Genomic DNA, 20,040 nt, shown 5'->3' on the forward strand with positions numbered 1-20,040 from the left:
CTTTTAACAAAAATAAATGGAAAAAAAAGTTTGGTTTATGGTGCCTGGGATAGGTACTTGGCTGACGTACTTTGTATCCTGCTACCTGTTCCTACAGATGCCAACATATTGAAAGTAAGGCTGAAGGAAGACCACGGGGACACAAATTTTTAAGCTTTTAATAGTAAAGCTTTGAAAATCGTTGCTAAAAAACCAAACCAAAACAAACACACCCCCCTCCAAACCAAAAACATACTCTAAAAAATTAAAAAATACCCCAAACCCAAGCAGTTTGAGTGTTTGTTTTTAACTCCATCTCTTCAGTCGCTTCCGAGAAGAAGAGCAGAAATTTCGAGCAGGTTGCGTGTTGCAATCGGTGAAGATCAACCCGGAACGGCTTTCCACGCTAAAGAAAAGGATTTTCCATCAGGAACCCAACCAACGAACCAACCAACCCGATGCCAGGGCACCGCCAAGCCCCCCGCGGGACGTGCCCGCCCTGCACCGCCGGGCGCCGCCGCTGGGGGGAGTCGGGGCGCTTCCGAACGGCGCCGATCCCGGCGCGGCGATGGAGGGAGCGAGTGCAGGGAGGCGGCCTCCGCATGGGATGGGATGGGATGGGACGGGACAGGAGCCGCGCTGGCTGCTGTCACCCCGGCAACACCGGCGGGCAGGAGTGGCGGGAGCGCCCGGGGGAGGCCCCGTCCCGCCCGGCCCCGCCCCGCCCGCGGGAGCAGCTCACCTGCCCGCGGGGATGCGAGGATGCGTCGGAGCATGCGAGGAAGTACAGGCGGTGGAGCGTCCACCATCCGCCTGCTCCCGCCGCCAGTGGTGTCGGGGGTGCAGTGTCTGCACAGCAGCGGAGCCCCTTCCCCTCCGCCGGCTCCCGCAGTGCTGCAGTGTGCGGGGGAACGCGGGGAAGGAGTTTCTCTGTTTCGGTGGAATTACGCGGCACACTGCTTTTCTCTCGCGGCGGGCGGAAACTCGTCCGTGCGCTGCTCCCGCGCATAATCCTGTCGCAGCATCCGGCGTTGAAACGGTTACCTTTAGCAGTAAGACTGCACAGGAACCACTCCGATGTCTTAGTAATTCAATTAGTCAGGTTTCCAGAAGGTGGGGTTGGGTATTTTTTTGGCATGGAGGAGGAGAAGCCCGGGACGACACCTTCCTTCTCGTGTTGCAAGCCAATCAGGTCGAGGTGTAAAAAAAAAAAAAAAAAAAAAAAAAAAGAGAGAAAGAAAAAAAAAGCAATCTGTAAGCAAACAGCAGGCTGTGCCCTGACTGGCTGCGCCGGCAAATCCCCCCCCTTCCCAAGTAAACTGCATGCAAAAATCCCACATGATCAAGCAGCAGCAGCCGCGCTCCGAGCTGGCTGCCTGCACCTCCTCCTCGCCTTCATCCCTCACGCACACCGGCGCCAGATCCCGCCTCGGACACACGCGTGTGCATGTATGTATGTATGTGTGTGTGTATGTGCGTGCGTACCTCGCTATACCGCGTATATATCTCTACGGCTGCCTGTCGCACACACGCATGCACAGAGACAGCTCAGCGCGCCAGGCTCCTAGCTTTTCCAGGTTGCTGATGTCGGATTTACACGCAGTGAAGGGACCGGTCATTGCAAAAGGGGGCGTGACTGTTTAAAGATTTTTTTCTTCCCATAAAGCAATTTTTTTTCAAAACTGACTTTTGCCCTTCCAATCGTCGTCGCTCTTTACGATCCCTCCCTGCCTGCCGCTGCATTCAAGTTTATTTATTTGCCTGCTGGCGTGGTATATTTTTCCTTGCTGCTCTTGCTGCTGCTTCGGAGGGAAAAGGGGAGCAGCTGTTGGGCAAGATCGAGAAGATCTGGGGTGGCTGTGTTTTTTTTTTTTTAAGATCTCCTTATGTAGTCATCTGAGGAGTGGATTCTTTTTCTCTCACCCCCTCCCTGCTCTTTCAAACTGTTTTGTCCTTCCGCAGAAGTTGATGTTCACGGGACTGGACCCTGATTTATCGCAGAGAGGCTCCGAGAGGCTGAAAGAGATTTCCGCACCTCGCCGTATCGCTCCTTTCGTTCCCCGAGCAGGAGAGGCCAGCCAAGACCAGCATCATCAGAGGAGTTTGCAGGCTTGATTTTCCACTTTTCCGAGGTTTTGCTTTTCTCCACGCCCTCTCATAAAACAGTTTTTTTTACTTCCATCTCCTTGGTTTCCACGCCGCAATATTTCTTGGATTGGCCATTTTTTTTTTCTGACCCCCCTTTTTTTTTTCCTTGCCTTTTTTTTTTTTTTTTTTTTCCCGCCTTTGCTGTTGCTTAGTCCTTGGTGCATCCACCGCCCAGGAACAGGAAGGACAAGAAAACCACTCCACAAAGTCTCCTTCAAGACACTGTGCTGCAGAACAGGCTCCTCAACTCGATCAGCGCAGCGAGCAAACTCCTCAGGGGTTTTGCTTTCCCCCCCCTTTTCTCTCCTTCACCTCCCTGGTTTTTTCCCTGTTTTTGTTTGTTTTTCATTTGCGGGGAGCGGAGGGCCAGGAAGGAAGACACAAACTTTGTACTTTTAAGATCTGCGGGTACTTCTCGTCCCGCTCCCAACCGGCCGCCTTTAATACGTTGCCAGGACCCCCCGTGGGCTTCCAGGGGGAAAGATCTCCTTCCCCTCCTCCTCTTGCCCGCTCTTCTCCGCCGTTCTTCAGCTCGCTCGCTCCCTCCATCCCCGCGAAGCCCGAGCCGCGGGTCGGGGCCCCTCGCAGTGGCGGAGGAGCGGCCGCCCCTCGACTGTCCGCCGTGCCGGCGGGCCGGTGTATGTCGTGCCGTGGGCTCCGTGCGGGACTCCCGGTGAATGAGCACCGCCCGCCGCCTGCCGCCGACACCCGCCTCGGCCCCCGCCACCCCGTGCCGGGGTAAGGCTCCCTGAGGGGCCGCGGATCTCCCTCGCCCGCCGGCTGCGCGACTGCGGCGCCAGACGCCCTCAGCTCGCTGCTGCGGTGCGGCTCGCCGCGGAACCCACCGCCTGCGCGCCTTGCTTTTTATTTATTTACCCCAACCCAGTCTTGCCTGCGCCCCCGTCCCCTTCTTTTCTTTTTCTTTTATTCTTTTTTTTTTTTTCTCCTTTCTTCCCCCCTTTCTTAATTTTTTTCCGCCGCATCTCGCCTCGTTGCGCTGCCGGTCGGGCGGAGATGCCGCACGTGGAGATGCTGCTGCTGGCGGCCGCGGCGCTGTGGGTGTGCGTGCGCGGGCAGGAACCCGGCGCCAAGGCGGTGGCCGACCGCTACGCTGTCTACTGGAACAGCTCCAATCCCAGGTACGCAGGGCGGCCGCGGGCGCGCGCGGGGGTAGGGGGGCTCTGTCGGCGGGCGGGCGCCGGAGACTCTTGCCCAGAAACCGCAGGAACTAACCCCGGCTGGAGAATGGCGTGGAAAACTTTATTTTAATGGAGGTTCAGGGCTGCAGGGTAGCGGCGATGGGGAGTGTGGCGAGGGTGGTTTTCTCTTATTGCCCCCCTTTTCTTCCTCCGAGGCCGCACCAGACTTCCCCTGGGTCGGTCGCCGCCGGCCCGGGGGAGTCGGGCGGATGCTCCCCCAACGTGGTGTGGGTGCTCCTCTCTGCGGTGCAGCTTCGTGCCTGTTGCCGAGCCCGCTCCGGGGGCTTGGATGGAATGAGGGGGCGCAGGTAGCGGCCCCCCGAAACTGCCCCGGCGGGGTACGGTAGCGGGGATGCGGCCCCGGGCAGGGCGGCGGGGCTCTGCCTCCACGGTCCCCAGCTCCGCAGCACCCCGAGAGGGAGGGTTTTCGGGAGCGGCTTTGCCCGGCCCTGCCCTCCCGGCGGGGGGCTCTCCCGGGCAGGCTGAAGGTGAGGAAGCGAGGTAGGTTTGCCCTGCCGGGCCAGAGGTCTGTGTCCGGAGCATCTTCGCTGTCCCTGCCGTCGGGGCCGAGCGGTGCTGGCATAGTCGCCCCGCTCCCTTCGCGCCGAGGGTTTCTGGCACCAGGCTTTGCGTGTGCCGTTCAGCAGTGGAAAGAGAAGTTTCATTTATAATTTTTTTCTGGAGTTTTCCCTCATGTTTAGCATCAGCAAGTTTCAATTGCAGCCCTGCTCCAGATGGTGTTCATGTGTTTAGGTATAAAGTCAGCTGGGTATTAAATTCTTTTGCCTTGTTAAAGTGCCTATGAGCAGACTTACTTTTTTGTTTGTGAGTTTGCTGGGTTTTTGTTTTGTTTGGTTGGTTGGTTGGTTGGGTTTTTTCGGTGGGGTTTTTTTGTTTGGTTTGGTTTTTTTGGTAAACCTGTCAAGCTACTATAAGTAAATTTGGGGACGTTTTATCTTAGGTTATCTCTTTTTTATGCTTCTGCTACTGCAGTTTGGCTTGAGATTAGCACATTGATTTTTGTCACAGGTCGTGTTTTTTAATAGATCAGTGTCGCCTGCAGAAAACTCCCCTACTCGGTATTCCAGAGCAGGTTCAAAATAGGTGATACACAAGTTAACAGGCAGAATTTTCAAGTGCCCGGAGTTAGCTGGTTTGTCCAGCACTGTGTTCCTGGTCACACCACCTCAGTGATAAATGGTCGGCACAAAAAGCTTGAAACAGAGAGGATTTATCCACAGAAACAATCATGCCTGGGAATGATGAGCATGTATGAGTTTAAATGCCTGTCTCTACATTTTCCTCTTTTTTACGTGTGTTACTTGAAAAAAATTGCTCAGAGTAAATAAGATGAAAAGTTGCACATCACATCACACATCAAAGAACATATGTCCCAAAAAATTGTTTGTCTCTCAAAATCAGAAGTTTTTTTCTGTTGTTAGGCAAAATGAAATGTAACCGCTGGTAAAAAAATAAAGTAGTTTCTCAAATCCCACTGGGCAAAATGAGGATCGTTGAGAGAAGCAGATTTGACTGAATGCACACATTACTGGTATAACAGCTAAAATACTTCAAAAATAGTCTTACATTCAAGATTTTTCACTTCTTGTTGTCTTATGTTTGATGAGCTTGTACAATAACTGTACATAGGTAAAGAGAGTTGAAGGTACAAGCAACGCTTACCTAGTCAGTAGGTATTACTCATTGAGTTGGATTTGTAAGGCTTCTAGTAAGTTTATCATATTTTATTACCTGTAATGGAATCTCTTATTAATCCAACATTAAACATCAGCAGACTGCAAAGGAAACTTAGTTTTGTTATTCCTCCAAACACTAGAGGAAGAGTTAATTTTAAGATGTTTCTAAACCTTCCATTTTAAAAACAAACATTTCTTAAAATACTCACTGCTCTTTCACAATGGAGATACCTATTTGGACCTGTCATGTTTATTCGTGAATTAAAAATATGAGAAAGAGCAGTTTTTATACAGCTTTCCAGTTTTTATGGGCTTTCCAAGTAATATGATCATTGCAGAAGAACAGGCAAACACCTGAATGGTAGGTGGAAGAGACCCAAAGAAAAGAAAGCACTTCTCTTTTGAATTTGTTTAGTTAGAATCTAAGCTGAAGGCAGAATTGTCTTTGGTTATGAAAATTTTTAGAACAATTAACAATGTTGCAGGAATAACTTTACAGTGATTTATCTGCATCCAGAGGCAGACTCAAGAGATGTACTCATGCAGAAGTAAGCAGGGATGCTTACTTGGTGATAACTCTTTGAAATTAGAAGACAAAATATACTGTTGTTCTTTAGACGGAGATACCACCATTGTGATTTAGCTTAATTCTTTTTGTATTTATTCAGAATTAATAAACTGCTGTAGAACTAATTAATTACCTTTAAAAAATGAAACATTGATTATCTTGCTAGTGATTAAAGGCATTCTAAAGTAATATTTCACCTAAACTTTGAAGAATTTAATAATAATTATTCTTCCAATTTGACGATGTTTCATTTTTTTAGTATGAAAGTCCAGCAGCTTACTGAAATACGTAAAGATTTCATCCTTATTGAAAAACACATTAGTAAATTGTTGAGTGGCCCAATTGATAAGTGCTCCTGCTGTGAACAATATTTGGTAAATAAAATACCTGAGGAGTCTATTAGCCAAATTGATATTACATTGCTTGGTTAGTTGCCAAAGTTCTGCTAGAACAATTAGAAAATGTTGTTTGATCACTATTGTTAGCATGTATGTGTAATGAAGTTGTGTATTCTTATAGAGTCCAAGTCCCTTATTAGAAATGATTAAAGTATTGCTGTTCTTTACTCTTCTTATGTGTTTAATTATAAGCATACATGAAGTACTATAAATGCTGTAGTCCAGTTCCCAGTAAGAATATGTTCAGGTATTAGGATTCTGAAGTATAAATAAAATAACTTCTTTTAATATTTTTTTTTAAAATGGAAATTAATCCTTAAATAAGCTCAAAAATATGTTTTATTTGTTTATTTGTGTAGGCTTAGAATTAAATGTACACCAATTCTAATTGTCACCTTGAAGTGCATTAGTCTTCAGCACTGTTTGCATATATGTTCTTATGCGGGACAGCAAACTGTTGTCATCAGAGAATATTATTCTGAATACAACCTTCTGTTTTGGAATATTAATTTAATCCTGAGTACTAGTGTCCTTGTAATTAGAATTCAGACTGAATGTCATGTACCTGGGCCATATTTTGAAGCGGTCTACTTGCGTGTCTGGTGCTTGCTGTTGTTTTTAATCTTGTCAGAGTTCAAGCTGAACGACTTGTAATTAATGATACATTTTTCTGCTTGCCAGGAGTGTGCTTTAAGGTTGTGGTTTGTATTTAGGTATTTCCCTGTAAGTTGTTTCAGTGTCAGGTTATGTAGCATCATAAATTGCTACTTGTTTCAGGATGGTTAAAAGTACCTGCATTTCAAGTCTAGTTTCTGGTTATATATAGAGGTCAAAGCTTGTAGTTTCACAGAAGCAAGTTTTTTTTTACTACGAGTATTACTGGATTTGGCTGTGTCTTATACAAGACAATGGTGTATAAAATCGGTAAGAGAATTATTATAAAACTTCAGCTGGTGATTTTCCATAATTAAGCTGGTTACCACAATTTTATCAATATTGCTGGAGGGTTTTTTTTAGGATAGAAACTTGGGAGCAGCAAAATTCCATGCATAGATTAGAATTTCACAACCTGGATGTCTAAACTTAGGTGAATTTTGTAGGTGAGTATTTAGGCACTGTTTCAGAAAAGGATCTAACTTCTACGAAGTTAGCTACAGACACACAGATGTGTGTACACTCGATGTGTACTTTAGTGCCTACCTGGACCAGCCAAAGGCGCAGACTTAGTTTTGAGAAGCTCTGACTGTAGCACTTCTGGAGCACGCTTACTGGCTGGGTGGATTTCTGAGTATCCTGCCATCCATTTTTATGTGTTCACAGATTTCACCATGTTGTATTGGCTGTATATGCCAAGGTTGTGTGGCTGTTTTTTTTTTTTTTGTTGTTGTTGTTTGTTCAGTTTGGTTTGGTTTTGCTTGTTTGTTTTCCATATAGATACAGTTCTGCCTGTGTACAGGGTTTTGGGAAGCCATGACAAAATGGTTGGAATAGGAAGAAAGTAGTTATGCATGTTAAGAACAACTAAGAAGCTGGGAATGAATAGGGGCACAATCAAGGCATTTGCTTTGGTGTTGGTATTCTGTGTAAGTTTCTTATGTCAAGGGAATCATAGGAGCTTAAGTATTTGGGATATATATGTGGCACGCATGCTTATGTATATATATATGTATTGTATATATATGTATATTAAAAAACAGTTTTGAAACAGCACAGCTTGTATTTTGAGAGCATTTTATCCAGCAGCTTTCTCTGAGAGCTAAAGAAATTTCTGATTCCCTGTAATTAAAAGATCAGTAGTAGAGCCTTTAATTCTTTACACCTACTTTCTCTGCTTTTAGTAGTTTCATTAACACCTTGCATCTCCAAAAGAACATTGGTGTTTATTTTAAAAGTGGGGGTTTGAAACTGTTTCAACCTTCTATGGAAAAACTGCACAAAGAACAATAGTTTCACTGGCTTCCACCTTTGTATGAAAGGCACCTTGTTAAGTGGTACATGGTCTTCATGAAATGCTTCTTCCTAAATCTTTTCCAAGTGCACATAGTCAGGACACTTTACTGCATTCTTTTTGCTAGCCCCTTTTCTGTCCCCTTTTCAAGAGGGACAGAAAAAGATGAGCCTTCCTTTCTCTCCCCTATTGTTATGATCCCAGCAATCTACCAGTTTCAAGCTGGGCTGAGAAAGTGAGTGAATGCAATTAGTCCTTAAGGAACCACGGTCATGGCATTCATATGGAGAGGCATATGTAATGTATACGCATCTGAGAATATGTATGCATTTCAATGTAGGTATGTGCATACTTATGTATAAATACACATATATACATATGTATGTGTGCGCTGAAGTGAGTCATTAGGTGGTGATGTGGTGTAGAGTATATAATAATGTTGTGTGAGAAAAAAATCTGAAAATGAATTTTTTTAATTAGTGAACTCTCAAATGTTTAGAAAGTGGATGGAATTTCAACCAAATTTCCAGGTCTCATCATATCTTGTTTTATATTTCAAAGTAATAATAAAAAAATTATTTTCAGAATCCGTGTTTTAGTTCTTGGCCATCTTCCCAGTGTGCTGTTTCTTCACACACTAGTAGTTCCCAGGTCAGTAGGTGGGCAGGTAGATAAGCAAGCACTCAGGCACACAAATGTAAAATGAAACAGAGAAGATTACAGGAATGTGCTTAGAGAACTCTCTGGTCTTATTTGAGTACTTTGTTACTGCTTCTTCCTAACCCAGTCTGTTGCTGGGCAGAGGACTGCTGCATTGCTGAAATACTAGACTTCAAGAAAGTGCATAAAGAAGGCTGGTCATTGGGAACAGCTTAGAGATGCAACCTTTACTGGAGAAACCATGAGTAGGCACTAGTTTGTCCATGCCTATGAGATGTGCCTCTGTTGCTTTGGCTCAGTGTTTTTAATTTTTTTTTTATTATTTTTTAATGCAATTAGAAGTATTTTGGAGCTGCGATTTTCTTCCAGTAACCACTCTTTGCTCTGCTACCCAGTTCTGAGCATTGGTCTTAAAAAAATGTCTTTAGTTTCATGATTAATCTCATCTTCTAGTGTTTCTAAATGGTGTAGTTCACTGTTGAGAATAAAGAGTCCTGTTTCATTTAAGTTTTTGTTGCACTTATGCTTAAAATTTAGTCATTCAGCAGCACATGAATATAATTAGATGAAAACGCTTGGTTTAAAATAAACAGACATGTTATTGAAATTGCTTTCTGGTGGTATTACAGTTATTATGAGTAAGCCATACTGTAAGGTACTTCAGCATATCTGAATGGAAGAATAGGATCATTCACGCATTAGAAGTCTTCCTTGCAGTTTTGCACTCTCCCTATTCATTGTAGTCTCTACAAGCTACATTATGGTTGAGCTCATTTAAAATGGTGGGTATTATTTTATAGTGTGCAAATATGTATATGTGTCTGAAATCCTCTTTTTTAGGAAACTGAACCTAGAATGTTACATTACAAAAGCACAAATTCCCATTCCTATGCATTTTAGAAAATAATTCGTGTTAAAATGAAGTATTTGAAAATATGTAAAAAACCCCCTCACTGTTCTGCAAGGATTTCTCCCCCATAGAATGCCAGAATTTCTAGTAAAAGAAATATACCCCCCAATTCTGGGGAAACATCTTTCATATTTTACTGTTGACAGGTGGATGAAAATACGTTGTTAGACCCTAGTTTTATGAAAAAAATGAGTTTGTTTATTTTTGACTGCTGTAAAATGCAGAGAAATAGTTTTGACGCCCATGTTGTGTGAGCTGGTATGCTAGTAGTTTCATGGCCATTTTTCTGTTTAAATGCATGACCAGTAAAAATGCTGTCAAAAGAAAAATTAGCTAACGAGAAGATACACAAGAGTCCTGTTAATTAGCAAGTCTGCTTGAGTTGCTAATATCAATTTAGAGGAAATTCTTCATGTTCGACAGTTTTTACTTAGAAAACCTTGAAGATTACAATTCTTATTGTCACTTGCATTATATTCTAGTGGAAGAATTTACCTATCCATGCTTACTTATGGCATGAAAAAAAAAAGGAACTTAGATTCACAAAACCTGTAAGTACAGTATTAGTTATTTTTCATATTGTTAATTTTGTTTTCTGCCATTAGATCATCACATTAATCTGATGAGGAACTGTTCAACCGCAGAATCCACAATAAAAGAATCTTACTTCTTGTTTATCACCGAGTAATTTTATTTTTGCTTGTTTGTTTTCATCAGACTCTTGAAGAACCATCTTATTTGATAGGCACCGTTTTTGGTTTCTGATTACAGTAATGAAATGGTGCTAGAGTGCAGAGAAGAAATTATTTTTTTGAGAAACATCTGGTGAGGCAGAAAAACTGGGGTAGGAGATACGTCGACTTCGACACTGGTCACCCTCTGCTAAAATATATTTGTTTCATTCTGAGAGATAAAATTTGGCCTCACGACTTTTTAAAAAGGATGCATATTTTGACAGGATATGTTTTGTGCCATAATTAATGTTTTCCGTACATCATTGACCTTCTTTATTCATTGAAATAATGTAATATTTCCTCCCTGAAATGGTATAATTTTTCTGGCTTGGGGGTGGGTGTTGGGTGCTGGGCTGTGGCCAGCACATCCACATTGTGAGAGTTGTTCATCAGTAGTGGTTGAGTGCTGCGGCTGTTCCCAGGTGGGTAGCAATGAAGCACTACCTTTTTTGCTTCTGAGGACTCCAAAGTAGTATTTTTCATATTCATATTACAACTCAGAAGAATTTCCTTCTCTCTACAGACCTTAAAATCACATTATTTTATCACATGGGCACTTGCTAAGAAACATATAAATATTTTTATTTTAATACTGGTACCATACATAGGGTTTTTTGGTTTAACTTTTACTTTGCATTTGTTAAAATTTTCTAAATAAATGTGAGTATCTTTTCTCAGTCTGTGTGTTTGAAACTGGGGCTGAATACATTCTAAACCTTTTCATCAAAACTAAACAAAAAAATCCCCAAATCTCTTGATGTGTAACATCTTGTAGTTTTTGTAGTGCTGTATAAATAAAATACAGATTCTTTCGGTTTTTTGTGAGGAGACATAAAAAAAAGTAAGTATTTTATTGGTAATTTTGATGATGATCTCTGTAGTACAGTTGTCAGTCTTCAATGCTAATTCATGAGCATTAGGTAAGGACTTCTAGCAGCTTTAGTGATGTTGAGTACCCTGCAATTGTTAAAAGTTGTTGCCAGGAAATTTACCAGTTAATATTGTTAATGAGCAGGAAAAACAGCTGCATTGGGTTGGGTTTTTTGTTGTTGGTTGTGTTTGGGTTTTTTTCCACTTTAGTAGATGTCTAATCAGATTTTTTTAAAAAAAGTTATGTATTCATACAGGCAAGGCATTTGGTGAGCAGAAGTTAACAAAGTAGGAGCTATCAATCCTGCTCTCTTTCCTATTGTTTCCAGAAAAGAAGGAAATAAAGAGAGACTCTGGAATTTGAAAGTATTGACCTTCTGACATGCACACACAGCATGGTCATTGCACTGGCACACAAAGTGCCTTAAGCCACCATAATGGCAAACTGCATTTTTGAAGTTACTGATATGAGAGCCAGCTGGATGGGGGATGGACAGCCAACAGTGATTCTGCAGCTATTTGTAAGTTACCACTTTAGAGCCAGACAGCTTCACTTTTATATTCCCAAACTTACCACTTCGGAATAATGTTGCTTTGTTCGGCCTAGCCAGGGATTTGTGACTGCTACATAGACTTAGAACCGTTTGGTCCAGGATTGTGTGGTCATTCTTCATAGAGATCTGCTTCACAGAGCAGTTTCATTCATCTGGTTGTGGGGGAGGGATGAGAAACAGTGAAGGAACATTCAGATATAGCATTCTTCTAGGAAATTGCACATCCACATTAGCTGGTCACTTTTTAAAGCTTTTTAAAGATAGAGGCAGAGATTTGGATCAAGTAGTTAAAAGCCAGTTTAGACCAATGTCTTAAGACTACGTGGGATCTCCTGGATAGGCTCTCCATATATAGTCTGAAAGAGACCTAATATTTTATGTTCTGCAAGGGCTCTTACCCCCTGCCCATTTATTTGTTTGTTTGTTTGTGTACAGTTATCGCTCCAGTACACTTTTACATCTTTTTGCGGTTCTCTTGGGGCTCAATTTATTAAAAATTAGTGATCCATCACTAAGTGGGGTACAGTACAAATACTGGTGCTTCCAAAAGGGAGTTTTTGTGCCAAACCAAAAGAAATAATAGGGATACAAAAGCTGCCAAAGAGCGTGTCTCCCAATTGCTAATTAATCAGGCGAAAAAGCACCTCAGCAACTACAGTTGAATGTGGAACAGTTTATTGTAAATACTGAATAAAGATATGTTAAGAGGGCATAGCATCTCTTTGTAACTATGTGTAATTTTAAAAAAAGTCAACTACATGCTGGAGTCAGTAGGGTTTTTTTTATGTTGATGGCATTGTGAGTGGAGAGACCTTTCAAAAAACCTCATGGTACTAACAAAAAAAGTTACCATTTTGTTAATTTTTTTCTCTCTGTTTCTGTGTGTTTGTGGTAATTAATAATAATATTTCTAGACAATGACTAAAGCTTCAGGAAAGATATTTTTAAAAACTCATATCTTCCGTAATCTGGATTACAAGGTATGATAGAAAAAGAACCATTGCTGTGAATATCTGATGTCCAAAGCTGCCAATCACTTTTGGCACAGCTCCCATCATGGTCGCTGTGCCCATAATTAAATGCCTGTCATTAGTGTATTTTTCCATAACATTTACAATGGGAAAGGCAAGGGGTCCTTGCAGAGCTGTGGCTGTCAGGGGAACAATAAAAACTAATTACACACTCTGCTGTCACCATTGTCAGCTCTGCTTTTAGGGGGAAAGAACATGGGAAGTGTGTGCCTAATAATTATATATATATATATATATATATATATATAAAATTATATATATACAATACCCAATTGGGGAAACTCAGTCATAGTGAAGTGACATTTACTTGGAAGTTTATTATTCCTGTATTCAAAAGACCTTAATTCTAGGGTTAGATTTATCCCTTCACTTATGCCCAAGTTGCATACACTTTTCCCTTTGCTTTTCAGCCACTTTTGCCTTTCTCTCATTCTGTGTTGCACACTCTCTGGTGAACTGAGCTTTCCAATGAAATTGCTGCGATCAAAGCCAGTATTTGCCTGCATTTATTAAATGGGTGGAAATCATCTTACCCTTTGTATACTTTTGCTTGTGCCCTGCATAGTAAACTGGAGTTAAAAAAAGAAAAAAAAGCTGAATGAAAGCAGCTAATTTGCATGTTCACATTTGGGTTTTTTTCTGTTTTCAGCACATGATGTGTGGGTCATCTTAAGTGAAATCAGGCTAAGATTTTGGTGTACTGCAGAAGCAACTTGAGAGGAATGCGTGCCAGTTCCATTTATCCATGCACAAATATTTCCAAATGTAAGCATAAGTGCATAATTGCAGTGTGAATTATCTTAAATGCTGTTCGTAAGGCAACCGAAAGAGTGAAGTTGTGCCTTCCCAATAATATTTACTAATTATTTATTTGCAGCCTGTATAATGAGCAATTTACTTAAGCATTTTTTAGGGCACTGATTTAAAAAGAGTAGATCCTCAGAAGCAGAATTTTGAACATATTTAGGTATCTAGATTTGCAGACAGCAGCTATATGGGTTTTTTGAGACTGCTTGGTGCCTTAGATTTTATTTCAGCTTTTTGCACATGGAGGTTTTTTAAATACTATACAAAAAATGGTCCCTTAAAGTTGATTAAGGAAAGTTGTTTAAATACATATCATAGTTTTTAAAATTAGAAGTCAGTAGGAACTGACGGGCAGTCATGAGGAGTGGAAGCCTGTCTATTTGTTTGTACTATATGCCTCGACAGACACTGCAACATGTATTTCTTTTTCTTTTAATACCCCATTTATTGATGGTTTTTTATTGCCATTTTTTTGGCAGTGTTCAGATACAACTTTATCAGAGCAAAACGATTCTCCCACTGCTTTGGATGGGAGTTGATTTAGGTCCTGTATTGATGGTTTTATGGTGTAGTTCCTGAGTATGAGTTTCAGTAGTTGGGTTTGTCATTCTGTGAAGCCACCCAATTGAATCCAGTGAGGAGACCCAGCAGCATGGGTGTGCTGTGGACCAAGTGGGTCTTTTTCTGGTCGGGTCCATTCTAGACTAAAATTTTTTTTAACAGTTTGTGCACATTTGGGACCTCTACCTTTGAGCGGCTGAAAACGGTAAAAGCAAACCTGGTTGAATGAGTAGTTGTTTTGGTGTCAGTGATTTCAAAATTGAGAACAGGCTTATCATATGTCATTAGCAGACAGGCATTAGTGAAACTCTTAAGATGTTGAATGCCCTATATAGTGGAGTATGGTTCAGTGTGTGCCAAAAAAAAATAATAATTTAGGATCATGAAGGTAAAATTAATCAGCTATAGTAATATGCCACTGGGATACAGATTATGGATTTTCCAAAGCACTACATGCAGTATACTGCTCTCTTCTAGACAAGATATTACTGAAAGACCAGGTGGATCTTGTAAATGCCTAAGTAGAATGCTACTTCTCCTTACAAATGTAAGCTTTTCAACATATTAACCATGTAATTTATTATCTGTTAACAAATACGGTGAGCAGTGATTCCTGTCATGTGGTATGTCACTGTATTTTGAGGCTACTGAGAAAGCAATTTTTCTTGAGGCAGTTTCATTTAATGGAGTATCACATATTACATTTTTTCATGATTTTCAGCAGATTTGCTAATGTCTAGTGGCTATGAGATAAAACGTGATGAAGGGAAAGACACATCTGTAAGGAAATGTCACCCTTGTTTAATTTGAGAAGATACATGATGAAATAAGCTTATTTTTTGTAAAATGGAGTCTTGCAAAACAATCCTGTTCTAATTCTTAAACTGTATCCATCCTGCATACAGTTGAAATTTGGTCATGCTTTGTAGTGTTGGTACTGGCAGATCCAGTTGTAAGACACTGGGCCCAGTTTAATGTTACTTCCATGTGTTTGTAGTGAGTTGCTTGCAAGGTTCCCAGAAATCTTTGAAAATTTTCTGTGTTGATTTGTAAGATATATTTCAAAAATGTACTGTGAATGTTTTATAGCTTTTTGTGTTAGTTCACAAATGTTGTAAAGGAATGCATACACAATTTTATTGAGGAATTTACATCTTAAAAAGTCCTCAGACAAAGTACCTCTAGAAAAAAGTACTAAGAAGACTTCCTGCAGAGCATGATATTTTTTAATATGCATAATAGCATAATCCTCACTTAAAAACATGAAATATAAATCAGTCTCTAAAAATCTGTATTGGAGATGGGAACTTTATTTGCAGAAGGGTTAAGGGTTTTGAGAGTATAAAGAGATTCTTCACTGAAATTAAAACAAAATAAAAAGAATGTTGTTATTTGGAGGATCTTTAATCAAGGTGGTATGAAATTTCTCATTAAGCTTAAGTTTCACATTATCATAACAAGTGACAGTGTGGGTGAAGAAGGAAAATAAATTAGAATGGTAGATCATACTTGTTTCTCATTATATCATGGCTATTCACTGCATTCAAATACCAAGCAAACCCTTTCTCTATATCTCAGTTATATAGAACTAACTTGCAAAGAAGACTTTATGGGGAGAATCTCCATATTCACTGTTTCTACTCTGAAGCATGATAGTTAGCTTTAAAAAAAAAAAGTTTTTTTAGTGATTTAGAGCATCATTTTATTATTACTTTTTCAGACCCTGTGTCTGCCTGAAGTATATTTTATAGCTTACTGTAAAAAGAAATCTCCATTTTCCGTTTCTCATACTAGCTGTCTTGATTTAGTGTTGATATAATGGCCTTCTTCAGAACAAAGCATTTGGAAGACTTTCCTAAGAACTTAATTTTAGATGTGGAATTTGGAGCTAATCTATTATTACTGATGAAAGCAATTTTGCCTTTGTAATTTCTGTGAGGAAATCAGATCACTGAGGCGCCCAATTAGGATTTCTGTACTCATTTTTTTAATGTATGGCAGAGGAATGATTGCTTCCTCTTTGTGTTTGTATGCCTCTTTACTTCATAAAGCTAGTACAGTGGAGGCACCTAAGACTTAATTTTTAGATACTAATTAGTATCAGGTAGGTTTAGTGCAGTCTTCTTGAATTAGCTGTTTTCTTTCAGATTCAGTCCTACGCTTAAAACAAAATGTGGCCTGCTTTCCATGCTGTAATGACAATGCCAGAGACAAAATGAGTCTTGGTAGTGTCTTAGTCTCAAAAGGATGGTGATGTACACAGGTGAAAAGGTTCTGTGGTTTTCAGTTAAATGAGCTAGAGATTAGTACTGTTATTTTTGGTTACTATTAGGGATAAATTTATTAGTAGTTTTGGTCTGGGAAACATCCCTGCCTTTGAGAAGGAAAAGAAATACTAATTTCTTTTTTTAAGATAAACTCATAGGTTTTAGAAAGAATTTTCCGTGCACTCCCAACTTTTTGTGGTCCTCATCCCTGCAGTAATGCTTTTATTTAAATAATGTCTCAGAAGAAAGAATACTGTTTACACATATTCAGCTTGTCAGTTGAGAAATTATCTGATTAATACAGCATATCCTGATTTATGATAATATGGATTACTAATTATCTTCTTCTACAGTATTCCCTTAATAAGTGATTGGGAATAGTATGTAAGTAGTATTCTGCCATATTTATCTAATGTACATAGGGTAAAAGAAATAGCATGGTAACATACTCTGATCAGATGCTCTGCTGTGTTCGAATGACATTCCCATTGAATTTACTGAATCATTGCGTATGTTCTTTTATTTTTCAAGTTGCAGTAATGGAAGAGATTGAACATTAAGTATCAACTGTTCAGTTGACAATGCTTCACTGTGCCTCATTCTCTTTTATTCCTCTCCAAATTTCAAAAACAATACTAAGCTGTTTTAAAAAAGAGGCCATTATTAAATCCCTCTAAAAATATTTACCTTGTGTTTTCATTTACCACTTCTGCAGAGCCCATTCTTTGTTTTGGGTGTGGTTTACCAGATATTTACTCCTCTTCAAAACTAGTATTTCGAGCGTGGGTACATATTTATTATGTAAAACTCATTTATCCATATATTGATTAAATTCTCACCCCTGCATATAAGGTTAGGAGAATGTAGTATGAAAGAATGGTAAGAGAAGTTTGTTACAAACTGAACTTGGTATAAAGGTGTCTGTACTTATTTCTTGAGGACTGGGAAGCCTCATAAGTTTTTATTTTGAACTCTGTTTTGTAAAAGCATATTTCTTAGTTACTCAGGAGTCTTACCTCTGTTTTAGTCCTTTAATTGTAGTGGGTTTTTTATACTTTTGATACTTACAAGCTTTCCTGCATTCCCTTAAAGTGAGAGGAGTGGAATTGGAAATCCCATGTGATGGGATTGTTTAAAAATCAAACAAGTGCCATGGCAATAACGCAACATTCTCCAGTAAAGCAACTTGAACAATCAAAACTTCATGCATCTGAAAGTTGAACATGCAAGGTGGAAAGATGCATGTGTTCTGCATCTGTTTTACTACAGAGCTGATATAAAATGTGTTTTTCAAAAGATCTTGACACATCCGAAGGTAAGGCTGTAATTTTTCCTGTTTTGACAGTGGCTTGTCAGACTCTTTGACTCAGAACTTTCAGTGGAGTCTAAGATAAGAAAGCATGTTGAGACAGGACCCCAACCACTCTAAACAAAAAATCATACCGCTGCCTTCCAGTTTGAACAGGTAAAGTATGATTGTCAGTCCAGTTGTATTTCCGTATCAGAAATGTGATTTTTGGGAGTTTTTTCTTTTTGTAATGTAGATTGTTACAGGGAGTGAGAGAAGAAGCTAAAGAAGGGGAGGGGATGTTCTCTAAATTGCAGCCTCAGTTTTCTGCCAGGACGCTTCTTTTGATTTTCTTGATTTGCTGCAATTCTGCAAGCTTCTAGAAACAGATGAATACTTCTATAGAGCGTGATTGCAATGCAAAAAGAAAAATAATCCTGAAATTTTAAAGAAAAAAAAATTTAAAAACATTTAATTGAATTGTCATTATGTGTGAAGCCACCCATTTTTTTGGACAAATAATTACATCTTGCATATGACTTAGGTCCTTAATGTGAAAAAAGACAGTTCTTAACTCTTTTTTCTGTCTTTATTCACTCGATAAGCTGAAAGTGTGTTTTTTCACTTAAGGTTTTTAAACATCAAAATTTTGTATCTGTGCAAAAGCATTCATTGATGTAATGTATAGTCATGCTATAATCTGTGGTCATGCTGTGACCTAGGTGTTGCAAAGAACTTTAGGTAGCTGAAGAGGTGGGTTTCTTTGCATTCTTCAGTTATTTGTGTCACTTTAAATGGATTTGCATATAGTGGCATGTAATGTGTGATTTTCAAACTTTGCTGATCAGCTTTAGGGGAAAAATTATTTTCCTAATTATAAGTGGCTTATTTATCTTCAAACATAAGTTGTGGTATTGTAGAATGTCTTCTTTATCTTTCCTGTCCCCCTTCCTTTTTCCTTTATTTCTTTTTGTTCTGTGACTATGAATATTTCCAATAAAAAAATATTTTTCTTTGTAATCTGTTTATCCCTTTATTTTATTTTGTTAGGATAAAATCAGGTGAGGTCCAGGGGTTTCTGACTAATGTGTTCTGCCTGGAAGGAGCCATGAAACAGTGGCTTCGAACTGCAGTAAATATTGACTGGAGCTCTGAGCTGAGCCTTGCTCAAAGCTCACTCTAAAGACTTGAAAGGCACCTATTGTTCCTTCTTAGTCAGTACTCCTTAGCCAAGGCTAAAGTATGCAAGTGTTAGGAGAAGAAAGGCAGTGGGGGAAATTAAACAGTGAACACAGCTGAAGGCAAAACTGCTCTAGCAGAAAAGGGCCAAAGCCCCGTTGACGGCTGCATAAAGCTGTGCAGAGGTGGAGCATCCAAAATCGTCCACCTTCTTTCTGTGTGAGATGCTCAGTGAACATAGCTTTAATTTCACCGAGGTAAGATTGGAGAAGAGGCACAAAATTCTGCTTTAAGAGATGGTTCCTGCCAAAGGTTCTTCAATCCTTTGTGAACAACTATGCAGTGAAGGTGGATTATTGGGCAGCTCTCTCCCTCCCTCCCTCACTGAGGCTCTAATCAGAGCAGTGATCAATGAAGTATTTTGGAGAGTTTAACCACTGCTGTTCTGTTCCAGGTAGCTGTTGCCTGGCTGTGCAGAAGGAAGGCAAGATGCAGAGGATGTACTTTAATTAGGTCACCACTTTTTATTAATTCATTTGGGAACACAAGATTGGCAATAAAACACAGACTGGAGATTGTTGTGCTTTCCTTCGCCAGTCCAACCTCACTGAAGAAGTTTCTGCCAGCCAGTGCTGGTTGGGTGATGGACCCTTTCTTTAAGGCGCAATGGGGAGCTGTCTGATCTGTTTTTAATTTCCTGGCCCCTTTCTGTTTTCCTTAGAAGTGTTTTTTCCTAAGTTCCTTTAAAATTCTCATTTGCCAGGATATTTCACCTCTTTATTGGATGAGTACTTATGTTGACTGGGTGGGTAATTTAGCCTACTACATTACATTCACCTGAACTGAATCTCTGTATGCATATAGATCTCTGACTTGCTGTGATGGAAGTGGAATTCATCTTGCCAGGCTTCCTAGCTCCCTCCCTCCATTCCTGCCCAAGAAAAGTCTTCAAAGAAAAATAGGATTAGCACTGTACCTGCTGCCAGTCTTAGAAAAAAAGTCTTTCCTGCTGCCAGTCTTAGAAAAAAAGTCTTTCCTGCTGCCAGTCTTAGAAAAAAAGCCTTTCCAGCTGATTAATTTTTGCTTCTAGGTTGGTGCTGCTTAAATATGATGAAAGAGATGTCTCAAACACATTTCACAATGGTCACCTGTCCTCCTCCCTTTTTATTTTGTCTCAGTTCCCTTTCTATTTTGTCTCAGTTACTTCTCCATTCCATCCTGTCCTTCAGTCTAGGCGATTTA

General features: G+C 40.3%; 1 protein-coding gene across 5 annotated transcripts in view; it reads left to right on the plus strand.

Moving 5' to 3' along the window:
* The first annotated feature begins 1,258 nt into the window (after positions 1–1,258).
* Positions 1,259–20,040, plus strand: part of EFNA5 (ephrin A5) — a 218,424-nt gene continuing 199,642 nt past the window's right edge. The window contains exons 1-2 of one of the 5 annotated variants that reach the window (XM_032675812.1): positions 1,259–1,432; positions 1,942–3,266. In XM_032675812.1, the coding sequence (XP_032531703.1) occupies positions 3,142–3,266 (125 nt within the window). In that variant the 5' untranslated portion in view covers positions 1,259–1,432; positions 1,942–3,141. Of the gene's footprint in view, positions 1,433–1,725; positions 3,267–20,040 lie in introns of those variants that run through there. The other 4 variants (XM_032675810.1, XM_032675811.1, XM_032675813.1 and 1 more) reach the window with 4 other exon arrangements.

The sequence above is a fragment of the Chiroxiphia lanceolata genome, chromosome Z (genome assembly GCF_009829145.1).
Source record: "Chiroxiphia lanceolata isolate bChiLan1 chromosome Z, bChiLan1.pri, whole genome shotgun sequence".
Classification (NCBI taxonomy): domain Eukaryota; kingdom Metazoa; phylum Chordata; class Aves; order Passeriformes; family Pipridae; genus Chiroxiphia; species Chiroxiphia lanceolata.